This window comes from Grampus griseus (genome assembly GCF_964374135.1).
Source record: "Grampus griseus genome assembly, chromosome: 5".
Classification (NCBI taxonomy): Eukaryota; Metazoa; Chordata; class Mammalia; order Artiodactyla; family Delphinidae; genus Grampus; species Grampus griseus.
In genome coordinates, this window is record NC_138998.1 from 1009682 (window position 1) to 1025131 (window position 15450).

General features: G+C 39.8%; 1 protein-coding gene across 2 annotated transcripts in view; it reads left to right on the forward strand.

Annotated features, from left to right (window-relative positions):
• NGLY1 (N-glycanase 1) overlaps positions 1 to 15450 on the forward strand; it is a 63007-nt gene that overhangs the window by 5732 nt on the left and 41825 nt on the right. For both annotated transcript variants that reach the window (XM_082655205.1, XM_082655206.1), the window contains exons 2-3: positions 9108 to 9222; positions 13758 to 14003. In XM_082655205.1, coding sequence (XP_082511331.1) covers positions 9108 to 9222; positions 13758 to 14003 — 361 coding nt within the window. The remainder of the gene's footprint in view (positions 1 to 9107; positions 9223 to 13757; positions 14004 to 15450) is intronic.

The window sequence follows — 15450 nt, forward strand, 5'->3', positions numbered from 1 at the left end:
CTCATTCAGATTTGATGGAGAAATTAAAACCTTTACAGACAAGCAAAAGCTGAGAGAGTTCAGCACCACCAAACCAGCTTTACAACAAATGCTAAAGGAACTTCTCTAGGCAAGAAACACAAGAGAAGGAAAAGACCTACAATAACGAACCCAAAACAATTAAAATGGGAATAGGAACATACATATTGATAATTACCTTAAATGTAAACGGACTAAATGCTCCCACCAAAAGACACAGATTGGCTGAATGGATACAAAAACAAGACCCATATATTTGCTGTCTACAAGAGACCCACTTCAGATCTAGAGACACATACAGACTGAAAGTGAGGGGATGGAAAAAGATATTCCATGCAAATGGAAACCAAAAGAAAGCTGGAGTAGCAATTCTCATATCAGACAAAATAGACTTTAAAATAAAGACTATTAGAAGAGACAAAGAAGGACACTACATAATCATCAAGGGATCGATCCAAGAAGAAGATATAACAATTGTAAATATCTATGCACCCAACATAGGAGCACCTCAATACATAAGGCAAATACTAACAGCCATAAAAGGGGAAATCGATAGTAACACATTCATAGTAGGGGACTTTAACACCCCACTTTCACTAATGGACAGATCATCCAAAATGAAAATAAATAAGGAAACACAAGCTTTAAATGATACATTAAACAAGATTTACTTAATTGATATTTATAGGACATTCCATCCAAAAACAACAGAATACACATTTTTCTCAAGTGCTCATGGAACATTCTCCAGGATAGATCATATCTTGGGTCACAAATCAAGCCTTGGTAAATTTAAGAAAATTGAAATTGTATCAAGTATGTGTTCTGACCACAATGCTATGAGACTAGATATCAATTACAGGAAAAGGTCTGTAAAAAATACAAACACATCGAGGCTAAACAATACACTACTTAATAACGAAGTGATCACTGAAGAAATCAAAGAGGAAATAAAAAAATACCTAGAAACAAATGACAATGGAGACACGACGACCCAAAACCTATGGGATGCAGCAAAAGCAGTTCTAAGAGGGAAGTTTATAGCAATACAAGCCTACCTCAAGAAACAGGAAACATCTCGAATAAACAACCTAACCTTGCACCTAAAGCAATTAGAGAAAGAAGAACAAAAAAACCCCAAAGTTAGCAGACGGAAAGAAATCATAAAAATCAGATCAGAAATAATAGAAAAAGAAATGAAGGAAACGATAGCAAAGATCAGTAAAACTAAAAGCTGGTTCTTTGAGAAGATAAACAAAATTGATAAACCATTAGCCAGACTCATCAAGAAAAAAAGGGAGAAGACTCAAATCAATAGAATTAGAAATGAAAAAGGAAAAGTAACAACTGACACTGCAGAAATGCAAAAGATCATGAGAGATTACTACAAGCAACTTTATGCCAATAAAATGGACAACCTGGAAGAAATGGACAAATTCTTAGAAAGGCACAACCTGCCAAGACTGAATCAGGAAGAAATAGAAAATATGAACAGACCAGTCAGAAGCACTGAAATTGAAACTGTGATTAAAAATCTTCCAACAAACAAAAGCCCAAGACCAGATGGCTTCACAGGCAAATTCTATCAAACATTTAGAGAAGAGCTAACACCTATCCTTCTCAAACTCTTCCAAAATATAGCAGAGGGAGGAACACTCCCAAACTCATTCTATGAGGCCACCATCACCCTGATACCAAAACCAGACAAGGATGTCACAAAGAAAGAAAGCTACAGGCTAATATCAATGATGAACATAGATGCAAAAATCCTCAACAAAATACTAGCAAACAGAATCCAACAGCACATTAAAAGGATCATACACCATGATCAAGTGGGGTTTATTCCAGGAATGCAAGGATTCTTCAATATACGCAAATCAATCAACGTGATTCACCATATTAACAAATTGAAGGAGAAAACCACATGATCATCTCAATAGATGCAGAGAAAGGTTTCCACAAAATTCAACACCCATTTATGATAAAAACCCTGCAGAAAGTAGGCATAGAGGGAACTTTCCTCAACATAATAAAGGCCATATATGACAAACCCACAGCCAACATCGTCCTCAATGGTACAAAACTGAAAGCATTTCCACTAAGATCAGGAAGAAGACAAGGTTGCCCACTCTCACCACTCTTATTCAAAATAGTTTTGGAAGTTTTTGCCACAGCAATCAGAGACGAAAAGGAATCCAAATCGGAAAAGAAGAAGTAAAGCTGTCACTGTTTGCAGATGACATGATACTATACATAGAGAATCCTAAAGATGCTACCAGAAAACTACTAGAGCTAATCAATGAATTTGGTAAAGTAGCAGGATACAAAATTAATGCACAGAAATCTCTGGCATTCCTATACGCTAATGATGAAAAATCTGAAAGTGAAATCAAGAAAACACTCCCATTTACCATTGCAACAAAAAGAATAAAATATCTAGGAATAAACCTACTTAAGGAGACAAAAGACCTGTATGCAGAAAATTATAAGACCCTGATGAAAGAAATGAAAGATGATACAAATAGATGGAGAGATATGCCATGTTCTTGGATTGAAAGAATCAACATTGTCAAAATGACTCTACTACCCAAAGCAATCTACAGATTCAATGCAATCCCTATCAGACTACCACTGGTATTTTTCACAGAGCTAGGACAAAAAATTTCACCATCTGTATGGAAACACAAAAGACCCCGAATAGCCAAAGCAATCTTGAGAACGAAAAATGGAGCTGGAGGAATCAGGCTCCCTGACTTCAGACTATACTACAAAGCTACAGTAATCAAGACAGTATGGTACTGGCACAAAAACAGAAAGATTGATCAATGGAAAAGGATACAAAGCCCAGAGATAAACCCAGGCACGTATGGTCAGCTTATCTTTGATAAAGGAGGCAGGAATGTACAGTGGAGAAAGGACAGCCTCTTCAATAAGTGGTGCTGGGAAAACTGGACAGGTATGAGATTAGATCACTCCCTAACACCATACACAAAAATAAGCTCAAAATGGATTAAAGACCTAAATGTAAGGCCAGAAACTATCAAACTCTTAGAGGAAAACATAGTTAGAACACTCTGACATAAATCACAGCAAGATCTTTTTTGACCCACCTCCTAGAGAAATGGAAATAAAAACAAAAATCAATGGGACCTAATGAAACGTCAAAGCTTTGCACAGCAAAGGAAACCATAAACAAGACCAAAAGACAACCCTCAGAATGGGAGAAAATATTTGCAAATGAAGCAACTGACAAAGAATTAATCTCCAAAATTTATAAGTAGCTCATGCAGCTCAATAACAAAAAAACAAACAACCCAATCCAGAAATGGGCAGAAGACCTAAATAGACATTTCTCCAAAGAAGATATACAGACTGCCAACAAACACATGAAAGAATGCTCAACATCACTAATCATTAGAGAAATGCAAATCAAAACTACAATGAGATATCATCTGACACCAGTCACAGTGGCCATCATCAAAAAATCTAGAAACAATAAATGCTGGAGAGGGTGTGGAGAAAAGGGAACCCTCTTGCACTGCTGGTGGGAATGTGAATTGGTACAGCCACTATGGAGAACAGTATGGAGGTTCCTTAAAAAACTACAAATAGAACTACCATATGACCCAGCAATCCCACTACTGGGAATATACCCTGAGAAAACCATAATTCAAAAAGAGTCATGTACCAAAATGTTCATTGCAGCTCTATTTACAATAGCCCGGAGATGGAAACAACCTAAGTGTCCATCATCGGATGAATGGATAAAGAAGATGTGGCACATATATACAATGGAATATTACTCAGTCATAAAAGGAAACAAAATTGAGCTATTTGTAATGAGGTGGATGGACCTAGAGTCTGTCATACAGAGTGAAGTAAGTCAGAATGAGAAAGACAAATACCATATGCTAACACATATATATGGAATTTAAGGGGAAAAAAACGTCATGAAGAATCTAGGGGTAAGACAGGAATAAAGACAAAGACCTCCTAGAGAATGGACTTGAGGATATGGGGAGGGGGAAGGGTAAGCTGTGAGAAAGCGAGAGAGTGGCATGGACATATGTACAGTACCAAACGTAAGGTAGATAGCTAGTGGGAAGCAGCCACATAGCACAGGGAGATCAGCTTGGTGCTTTGTGACCACCTAGAGGGGTGGGATAGGGAGGGTGGGATAGGGAGGGTGGGAGGGAGACGCAAGAGGGAAGAGATATGGGAACATATATATATGTATAACTGATTCACTTTGTCGTAAAGCAGAAACTGTCTCACCATTGTAAAGCAATTATACTCCAATAAAGATGTAAGAAAAAACAATATTTGATTTCCCACTAGTTTCCTTTGCAAACTGCACACAGTTACTGGTTATGAACTGTATTGGGTGTGATTGGGAAGGGCCAAGAATGGAAAGTGGTTTCTTCCTTCAAAGAAAATAAATACGTCTGGGAGAAAGACACAGGTGTGGAAAATAGCCACAGCATAAAATCTAGAGAACAATTAATTCCAAGACAATGTTTAAGCACTTACGTGTTTATGTGAGGAGATAGCTGGATGACCTAGTGTGGAACAGTTCTGAGAACAAAGGTTTGGTAAGAGAACATGTATTTGACATGATAGGCAACAGAAAGTAATTGTAGTTTCTAGACTCAAAAAAGAAGCATAACGAGAAATTCACGTGGAATAATGATGTGAGAAGACACAAGGCATGGATTTCACTTCTGAAGCTACTGCAGAGCATAAGCATAACTGTGGATGTAACAGAAGAATTGTAGTCAGGGACTGGCAGTCCTTGATGAGTGAGTGCCAGGGGTAGAGCTGGTAACGGGAGGAGACAAAATACTGTACCTGAAATAACTTGAGATTTCTCATCTGGGTTAGTACTGACACCTGGAGAAACTGAGCGAGGATGGCTGAGTTTGTTGGCAGCTTGTATGGTGGAGAGTGTTTGTAATCGAATCAGTGGGTTTAAGTCCCAGTCAACCATTTCCTAAGAATGTATGTAAACTGGGCTTCAGTTTCCTCATTTTTAAAAGGAACAAACAATACCTACATTATAAGATTGTTGCAAAAGATAGAAAGAAATAGAGAATATGGCACATGTGTTGTTTGTTAGTCTCATTCAGTTTTTCATGTTAAGCTAGTTTACGTGCACGTTTCCCTTGTTGTCAGCTGCAGAGAATGGTGGAGTTAGAGCCAGGGATGCTTCCCAGATGTTCTAAAGGCAGAGAGATGTTTCTGAAAATTTTACATGTAAGTCGCACTAGCAGATTTTCAGAAGGACTAGAAATAGTTTTTCAGATGGCCTACAAACCAACTTTTGTCATCAGTAATAAAAATGCAAGATTATAGGATGCACTCACGTACTAAATTTCCATTTGTGAGAACTCTTCCTGGGATTATGCGTTCTAAAGAGGAAGAGAGCTAGAGAATGCTCAGATATATTTAATTCCTAGCATTTCTGAAAGAGAAACATTTAAGCTTTCCTTTTCTGAGAAAAGGAATACTGTGACTCAGTGGGAGGCTTATTATTAACATGTTGTAAAATCTTAGAAATATGGTAGATTATGACTTTCGAGGTGCAAAGCGGGTGTTTTTCCTACTATTCAGTTGTAAATACACAGGCGAATTTTCTGTAAATGAAACAGTTTGTCTATCTGTGGGTAAGACAGCTAGGAAGGCACCAAAGTGTGTTCAAAGTGATGGTTGCGTGAGGTTTAGGAAGTTTTGCTGCCCTTTCAAACCTCATTCATTCAACATCATCATCCAACAACCAGAAAAAGAAATCTCAAGCTAAGGTGCAAGATAATTGCTAACAAGCAAGATAAATAATAAAGTCGTAGAAATAGTTAATTGTCACCAGAGATAGGGAAAAAAAATCGAAGAGTTATAGCAAAAAATATTGAGAAAAGTCTGCACAGAAAATTAAATTAGTGGAAGAAGAAGATCAAAACTAAAGGTCCGTAGGGGTACTTCAGATGCCGCAGGATACTGAGCGTAGTAATGGGCTCGAGGAGAGTGGCCACTCCAGGCTGATGCTGTGAAGCGAGAGGTTCAGGAATGTTTGTATGGCACTTCTCCAAGGGCAGGAAATGGGAGCTGATGGATCCGAGGTCTGATGGCCCTGGGGCCAACTTCTGTAAGCCTTTGAGGGCTTCAGGGGCTGACTTTCACATCAGTCTGTGCTCAAGACTATGGTTGGTCTGCTCAACACATTCATTCATTCATTCATTCATTTATTTATGGCTGCGTTGGGTCTTTGTTGCTGCGCGCGGGCTTGCTCAAAGCTGCGGCGGGCGGCGGCTACTCTTCATTGTGGTGTGCGGGCTTCTCATTGCAGTGGCTTCTCTTGTTGCGGAGCACGGGCTCTAGGCACGCGGGCTTCAGTAGTTGTGGCACATGGACTCAGTAGTTGTGGCTTGTGGGCTCTGGAGCGCAGGCTCAGTAGTTGTGGCGCACAGGCTTAGTTGCTCCGCGGCGTGTGGGATCTTCTCGGACCAGGGCTCGAACCCGTGTCCCCTGCATTGGCAGGGGGATTCTTAACCACTGCACCCCCAGGGAAGTCCTGCTCAGCACATTTAAAAAGAGGAAGCTAGGATTTGGTTACCTGGATGTTATTGCCATTTTTCAAAAAATTTTTTTAATAAATTTATTTATTTTTGTCTGTGTTGGGTCTTCGTTTCTGTGCGAGGGCTTTCTCTAGTTGTGGCAAGCGGGGGCCACTCTTCATCGCGGTGCGCAGGCCTCTCACTGTCGCGGCCTCTTGTTGCGGAGCACAGGCTCCAGACGCGCAGGCTTAGTAGTTGTGGCTCACGGGCCCAGTTGCTCCGCGGCATGTGGGATCCTCCCGGACCAGGGCTCGAACCCATGTCCCCTGCTTTGGCAGGTGGATTCTTAACCACTGCGCCACCAGGGAAGTTTTGCTCAGCACCTTTAAAAAGAGGAAGCTGGGATTTGGGTACCTGGATGTTATTGCCATTTTTCAAATTTTTATTTGCAATATACGTTGAGTGAGAAAAACACATAAATGATATGTGAGGTCCACAGATGTTGTACAAAGATAGAACATTGTTCGTTAGAAACTAGAGAGGAAAATCTAAGCTATACAAAGCCTGTAGCAGAGAAGCTGCTTCGACCCTTTGAAACATGTCTCAAAATAATAAGCTATATCAGAACAGCTCATGTAAGTTTTATAAGAATTTTTTAGTGTGAAAAAGGGAAGAAAAATTAGAAAATTAAGCCCAGTGAAAGATTTTGATTATGTAGAAATCTGGAAACTGTTGGGAAAAAATAGACTAAGATAGCTCAAGCAGTTCTGCACCAGTGGGATATACCATCCTGGTGGTACTGATTGTTTATCACCCTGTGGAATGTGTTGAGTGTCGTGAAAAGATGCCTCATTTACCTGTAACTAGCTTTGGTAAAGGTAGGATTGTTCACTGTTTAATGTTTAAGTGGTAAGAAAGAGCGGCATGCTTATGATGTAGTGTGGTATAGAAGCCAGGGATGTAAACATTTTACTGTGCCCAGGGCAGCCCTCACAGCAAAGGCCAAAGATCAGTATTGCCAAGGTTTAGAAACCCTGATCTGATACACAGAATAAAAGAGTAAGGCATCTGTATCTCTTTGTGTTTCTCAGTTATCTGTGATTTTCAAATGACCTGCAGTAAAGAACAGTATTTTTAATTTCCAATCCTTTGTGGACCTATAACTTTTGTAAAATGCAATGAAAATTTCATGGCAGTGTCAAATTGCTGTAATAATTACTGAATACTTTCAATTTCTGTACTCCTCATGGATGAAAAGCAAAGTGTTTACAGATCAGCACCAATCTGGACATTTTAAGTAACACTACTTTGGAGCTTTTGTCTCTAAATATTCTGTAATAAACTGGTGTAATTTTTGAAATTAAAAGAGGTTTAAAAAAGTTTTGTGTAGTATTTATGACAGTTTGGCAACAGGAACTGCTTGATGGAAAACAAATGTGAAATTTGTTGAACCTTCTACAGTTAACAATCTCTGTTTTGGTTTTTATATCACCATATCTAGAGAACATGTGTAAGTTTAGGGCAAAGGTGTTTGGTCATTTGCCAGCACTTGGCCACCCCATCATCCCAGACCCCAGGCTGATAGCCTCAGCACTGCTTCTGTGGACCCCTGAGACAGCCTCAGTCTTTCTTAATGCCATACTGATGGAAGCCACTACCATTTTAAGGGCGTCAGTATCAGATATGAAACCTACTTATCATCCTGAATTAAGTTCAGAAGGCCTTTTGAGTATAATACCTTGATTGTCTTTAACCTTTTATTTTCTTTCTGATTTTTTTTTTTACAGCCTTTCTGATTTATCAACGTTATTACAAATCTCAAATCAAAGATTTTTCATGTGCTGGTCTCATCTCATGTGTACTATTCAAAATCTTAATCATGGTAAAAGAAATTCATATGTTCACTGTATTTTATTACCATAGTTGCTGTGACAAAAATATATCTTTAGCTGAAACAGAAATTATAGTAAAAACAACCATTGGTCTAGGGAAGACAGAAAAATCAAGCGACCGTAAAGGTATACCTAGGTTCATGTTTGTCAGAAGTAAAGTCTTTGAGGAGCTGTGATTCATTTGTCTATAACTTCTTAGTTTCTTTTATTCATTCGTTTCACAAATATTTATTAACCACCATCTACATGTCCATCAGGCGCTATTCTCGATGACTGAGATCCATCAGAAGAAAACAGGCAAAACTTTCTGCCCCTGTCTGGAACTTGCATGGAATTTTTTCTTAGCAACTTAAACACTCATAAAGGTCTCTAGTTTTAACAGCACAGAAATAGAATGTTGCATGGGTTTCCCTTACGTCAGCATTGATATTATCAGCTGTGAAGTTAAACAGTAATGTTGCAGTAAGTGTGTACAAGGTAAGAATCACAAAATCAGTCTGTCTTTCTAGACTGTGCATCCTCTTTCTTTAAAGCTGGGATCTCTACTACCTCGTAGGCGTATAGCCAGTATAAAATGTGAAAAAGAATGCAAAAACATGGTGAAAAATGTAAATTGTTATATATAATCAGACTTTTTTTTTTAAATCAGAAACCCTAATGATGAAAAATATAGATCTATCCGGATTGGAAACACAACTTTTTCTACTAGACTCTTGCCTGTCAGAGGAGCTGTTGAATGTTTATTTGAAATGGGCTTTGAAGAGGTAAGTATGTTCACGGTTTCTTCTCCACAGTTCATGTACAGAGCATTCATTATAATGTTGATAGATAATTTCTAATAAGAATATTTTTATTGATTGATTCATTTTGGAAAACTGTGGAACTAGTCATTTCTTCACTTACTCTACATTGAAAAGTCACAGTCCATATGCTTTAAATTCACAGTAAAATATAACAACTCTCCCACAGGGAGAATTCTTACAATCTCAGTCCTTTAGAATAGGGAGGTCAGGCATGCAACCCAAGGACTAAATTGTGGTTCTCTTTAGACTTTTAGCAAAAACCTGCTATGAGAGCAAACATGAATTGCTGATGGGGGTCCAACCACCTGTCTCCAGTAAGAAATGAGAAGAGTAAAAACAGAAAAGTTGAGTTTAGTTGCCACGCATAAGGGTTCCCTTCTGTGACAGGAGAAAAGAATCTCAGTGGGGTTTTTTTGTTTTTAGGTCAAAAGAAAAGCTTGGTGTTTCCATGTTGTGGAATCTTGTGGCATAGTTTAATTTTATGACACAATGAAAGTAGCTTTCAAGATGATAAGTTTTCTTTATGCATATATGCTTAACCATTTCTAGTTTATGGAATACTGAGAGAAGTCCAGCCAGGTTCTAGAGGCCAAGCAGTCAGTAGCAGTCAACTGGCAAGACCGTAGCAGCTGTTAAGGAGATACACTGAGTTGCTCTGGGATGTACTTTCCTCCCCGCCTCTCTGCTTCCCTCCCCGATTCTGTTTCAGGCCTTGGGAATATAGTGGTGAACTAGTTAGATAAGAGCTCCCATCTCACATGGGGCTTGCATTCCTGTAGGTTAGACAGACAGTAGGTGTGAAAGCAAAGATGAGCACAAAGAAGAAAATAAGGCATGGAAAGAACATCATAAGCAACTGTAGTGATGGGCAGCTGTGTAAGGACGAGCGCTCAGGGGAGGCCCCTGAGGAGATCATGTTTGAGCTGGGACCTGAGTGATGAGAAGCAATTCAAATACCTGACGCCCTCAGGTGAGCGTTTTTCAGGCACAAAGAGCCACACGTGTGGAGGATCTCTAGCAGGAGTAGCCTTGGCACAGAAAGTGGCCACAGAGGCAGGCCTGGGGTTTGGGGAACTGCGGTAAAGATTGGACTTCATGACCAGTGGGATGGGAAGCCATTGAAAGGTTTTAAGCAGGGAAGAGTATTTTTGAAGATTGCTCTGGCTGTTGGAAAGAGAATATCCTGGATGTTCTGGATGGGGGCAAGGGGTAAAGCAGGGAGGCCGGTTGTAAAGCTTGTCACGTTAGTCTCAATGAGAAATGGTAGTGGTTTGTCTAGATTCCACGAGGGCAGGCTTTGTGTCTGTGTTGCTCCCCGTGTGCTGGCTGCTGGGAAAGGAGCAGAGCAGGTGGGCACCCAGTAAATATTTGTGGAAGTAAAGACCGACGGCAGTGGAGATGGGGGAGTAGTGGGATCCAGGATTTCTTTTTGAAGCAGTCTGTGGGACTTGCTGATGAACTAGATGTGGAATGTAAGGGAAAGGAAGGAATCAGGGTGACGTCTGGGTTTTGGTTTGAGCAACTGAGTGGATGGGAGTACTATTCATCGAGGTTGAAAAATCTTGGAGAGTAGCAGGTATCAGGGGAGAAAAAACGACCCGTCTTTTGGATAATTATAACTGATATACTGTTAAATATTCAAGTAGAGGTGTCAAGGAGAGAGTTGGATATATGAGTCTTTGATGATTCAAAAGGAGAGGCCAGGGTGGAGGTATAAATTATGGTGTCATCTGCTTGTAGTTGCGCACAGACATCTGAACCTAAAGAATTTAAAACTATAGAAGGGGAAAGTTGAGAACATTGATGAATTTGTTCAAGGAAATGCAGATTTTTGAGAGTCAAATGACAGGAAAATTAAGTAAATGACAACTGGAGACTGTTGAAGTGTTTCAGTTTCTCATTGTTTCTCATTGTTGAAGTGTCACAGATTCGGTGGAATCATATTTATCTTTCATTCAGCAAATACTTGAGTGCCAGGAGGGATGACCAACCGCTCTAGTTTGCCAGGGACTGTCCTGGTTTTAGCAGTGAAAGTCCAGCCCCGCAGAAAACCCCTCAATCCCAGGCAAACTTGTAAGTTGGTCACGCCAGTGCCAGGTAACAAGCCAGATTGAGACTTGCAGTAGTATTTGATGCAAGTAGAGTCACAATTTCAGAAACGATGATCATGCTTTAAGACTAATTTATACTTAGAGTTTCTGGCTGGCTTTGGACTTCACACGGTAGGAAGTAAATGTTTTATCAGTGTTAGCCAACGGAGTTGAGACTGAACTCTACCACCAGAAAGAAACTTGGTGGGCTTTGAGATGAAGTAGGAATCCAAGACCTATCCTGAAATTTTCAGTTACACATTAAAATCCTGGACACCTTTGTGCCCACTTGTCCCTGAGGCTGCATTCTTGTTTATGAAAATTCTGAGGAGGAGGTTGAGAAAGATTGGGATTCAAATGGTCGTGTGACCCGTCAGGCTGGCTTAGTGGAGTAGTTCTTGCTGGGAGCTGCCCCCACCCTCGGGGAGGATGGGGCATCGAGGACCATAGTTTTGGTTGTCTTGGTGACTGGAAGATGTCACCAGCATTTAGCGAGCAGGGACGGGGTTGACTCACATCTGGCAGTGAGAACTGTCTCACCAAGAATGCGTTGAGAAACATAGATTTTGTTAAATACTAAAATCCTCGTTGGTTTCTTAAAGTGTTATTGGGTCTAGTGCATTAAGCCTGTAGTTTTGTCCTTTTATGAAAATACAGTGCTGTCGAGTAAACTTTTTCGTACAGACACTTCAGTCATAATCATACATTCTTTTAGGACTGGTCCTGAAAAGATGGAAGGGAAGGGAGCAGCCTCTGTCTCACCGGGGCCCTCTCTGGGGTGTGGACCAGACAGACCCACGTGGCTGTCAGGCTCTCCTGCCTCCGGCCACGGTGTCGTGTACCTTCCTCAGTGCCACTCCATTCAGAGTGTGAGATCAGAGGCCTCCATGCATGGTTTTAACCCAGGAGTCTGGTTTCTCTTCCCAGAGCTCATCGTAGATAGGAAGTGGTTCCTTTCTCCTGTTGGAAAATTCACTGCGTTCCAATTTGTGCCAATCATCGTGTATGTAATCATCACAACTGTAGAAATGCTTTTTGCTCAACCCTTCAAGCTATTTGTACAGGCTTGTGGGTTTTGATCTCTGTTCAGTCTCAGGTGGAATCAGTTATAGCATAGCGATTAAGATCATGCAGTTTGAATCCTTGCTCTGACGGTTGGTAGCGTCAGGCAGGTAGGTTATTTAACTTCTCTGAGCCTTCATATTTCCATATGAAAAGCGGGGATAAACCCAATACCTACCTTTCAAGGTGGTTGTAAGAATTCTTCAGATAATGTGGGTAAAGTGCTTTTTAGCACAGTACCTAGAAACACATAAATGCAGTAAATGGTAGTAGTCTTTTTTACAGCTGTTTTGGGTAATACATGGAGATTGCTGGCCTCTTCCAGCTTTTTCAAAAGGATTCACGTGGAATTGATTTTCATGTCGTGATGGAGTAATGTCTTGGTCCGTTGATTCCTGTAGATCTGCCATCACCAGGGAAATAAGGTCATTCTCAGTTGTGGAGTTGAATTTAAATGCTCACAATCTACAGGTTGGCCCACTGCATATTGTAACAACTGTGTTATCTCATTTGCAGTTGGTGGAATTACTGTTTTAGCATTGTTGCTTCTCAACCCTTAAACCTTGATGGAATATATTTTCATTTCACTTTTTTGTTTTGTAATTTACTATTTTACATTGTGAGCTTTGTTGTAATGTTTACTGTACCTCAGAGCGCTCTGATTATATTATGTGGATTCATTAAATGAATCACTTCTTAAAGAATCAGATTTTTATTGTTTGATGGTCTGTTTTTGTTTGGACCACCTTTGTATTACTAAATAGCAATAGTTTTTCCATAGTTTTGAATTGACCCTCAGGATGTAATTTTTGTTATCTTGGAAGAATTAGTGAACTCCATACACAGACTTCTAGTCATGTAGCTATTCTTAAAGACTTGAGTTTAGAAGATTCAAAGGTTGTTATATAACTTCTTACTGGTTTTATGTGACCAGTGATCATTTTGAATGGCTGTATCTATAGTATCATTATTTCATAGGGAATTTCATGGAGAATAGTTGTATCATATACTATTGCAGAGGAGATAGGAATGTTCATTTTTGCATCTCTTAGGAGGCTTTCTGACTCATTACAGTGTTTCTAAAAGGTAAAGTATTTTTCTGAAGGTCTTTTGAACGAATAAAACAGGCTAAACATTTTATGCTAACAAGGAGACATATTTTCTTAATTTTCTAGTATACCTTTGCCTGTATTTTTTTAAAAAGTGCCAAAATGGTAAGAAAAGAGAAAGATTGTTAAAATATGATGTGTTCTGTAGTATTGGCTCCATTTTATATATACTGTGTACGAATGACTGTCAGTATAAAGCAAAGGTTCAAATTTTCCCTAATTTTGTAAATTCCAGGGAGAAACCCATCTTATCTTTCCTAAAAAAGCTTCAGTGGAGCAGCTGCAAAAAATTCGTGACCTGATTGCCATAGAGAGAAGTAGCAGATTGGATGGATCAGATAAGAGCCACAAAGCAGAATTATCTCAGCAACTTGCAGCCAGCACCCAGCTTCCTACAGCACAGCCTTCCAGTCCTAATGGGTTAACCCAGCATCCAGGGAACAGTGAAGGGCAGTCATCAAATCCACCGTCCGCTCCAATGGTAATGTTAGAATTAAACCTTCCTTGACTGCTCCTTTCAAAGTGTTGATATAGCAAAAGCTTTAAACTAGGACTTATTCCAGAATTTATGTCTCAGTCATTCTTGGTTCTTATAGTTCTAATACATTCAGATTTCCTGAGCTCTTTTAAACAATTGTCAGATCTGTAACAAAAGTGGGGAAATGGCTGTCTTTTATTTGGACTTTTAAATGTTAACTTGTGACTTACTGTTTCTGAGGCAGCCAGGGTTTTATTTAATTTATCGTTTGTAAATGTACCTGTTGCCGTGGCACTTAAACCAGTTGCACAGATTAGCGTATGTCTTTAACCTAGAAAAAGTAAAGGACTTGCTAGACAGATGTGTGGCCATCAAGTTAGATTTCCTCTATTGCTTTGACACTTCTGATGTAATACCTGCTGCTGTCTACCATGGAATTATTCATTCCAACAACGTACCATTATCAGCACCTCAATTCCATAAAAAATGGGCTTCTTTAGGCTTAAGGTAAATAATCATTAATTTACTGACAGTGGTGCTAGCATATACATATATACTTCTGAAGAACTGAAGTCAAATTACTGATGTCTAACAGGCATTCTCGGTATACTTAAATGACCTTATTTAATAGGAAATTATCCTGTTTACAAAAAAATCCCTTTTAATAAAGGTCCTTAAGCATTTTACTTCTAAATTTTCACTGTCAGAAAAATTTTCATGGCTTTTCTATAGTAATTTTATCAGTAGGCAGCTTAAACTCATGTCCTCTTTTAATTTTGGTGAAACACCTGGTTGCTCTCCTCCATACACTGGAACTCTACATCTAGAGTCAGTTGTTAAATCTACCCTTAATTTTCTCCAGCTGAATAATTGGAGAGCCTTTAACCTAACCTCCCTGGTAGTCAGATGATGGGCAGTCATTCCTTAGTGTAGGCTGGGAATACCCTAAGCTTGTCTTTAAAAAATAAAGAATTGAAGGTGCTAGGGGCTGGCAGGGGAAGAGAGAGTGTCTGTCCTTTTGAATAATAATTCTTATTTATTTATTTATTTATTCATTCATTCATTTATTTATTGGCTGCGTTGGGTCTTCATTGCTGCATGTGGGCTTTCTCTAGTTGTGGAGAACGGGGGCTACTCTTCCTTGCAATGCAGAGGCTTCTCGTTGTGGAGCACGGGCTGTAGGTGCACGGGCTTCAGTAGTTGTGGCACGTGGGCTTAAGTAGTTGTGGCACGTGGGCTTCAGTAGTTGTGGCTCACGGGCTCTAGAGCGCAGGCTCAGTAGTTGTGGCGCACGGGCTTAGTTGCTCTGCGGCATGTGGGATCTTCCCAGACCAGGGCTCGAACCCGTGTCCCCTGCATTGGCAGGCGGATTCTTAACCACTGTGCTACCAGGGAAGCCCCTGAATAATAATTCCTGATGAGTGGTTTCCCAGATTTTTGTGGAGGGTTA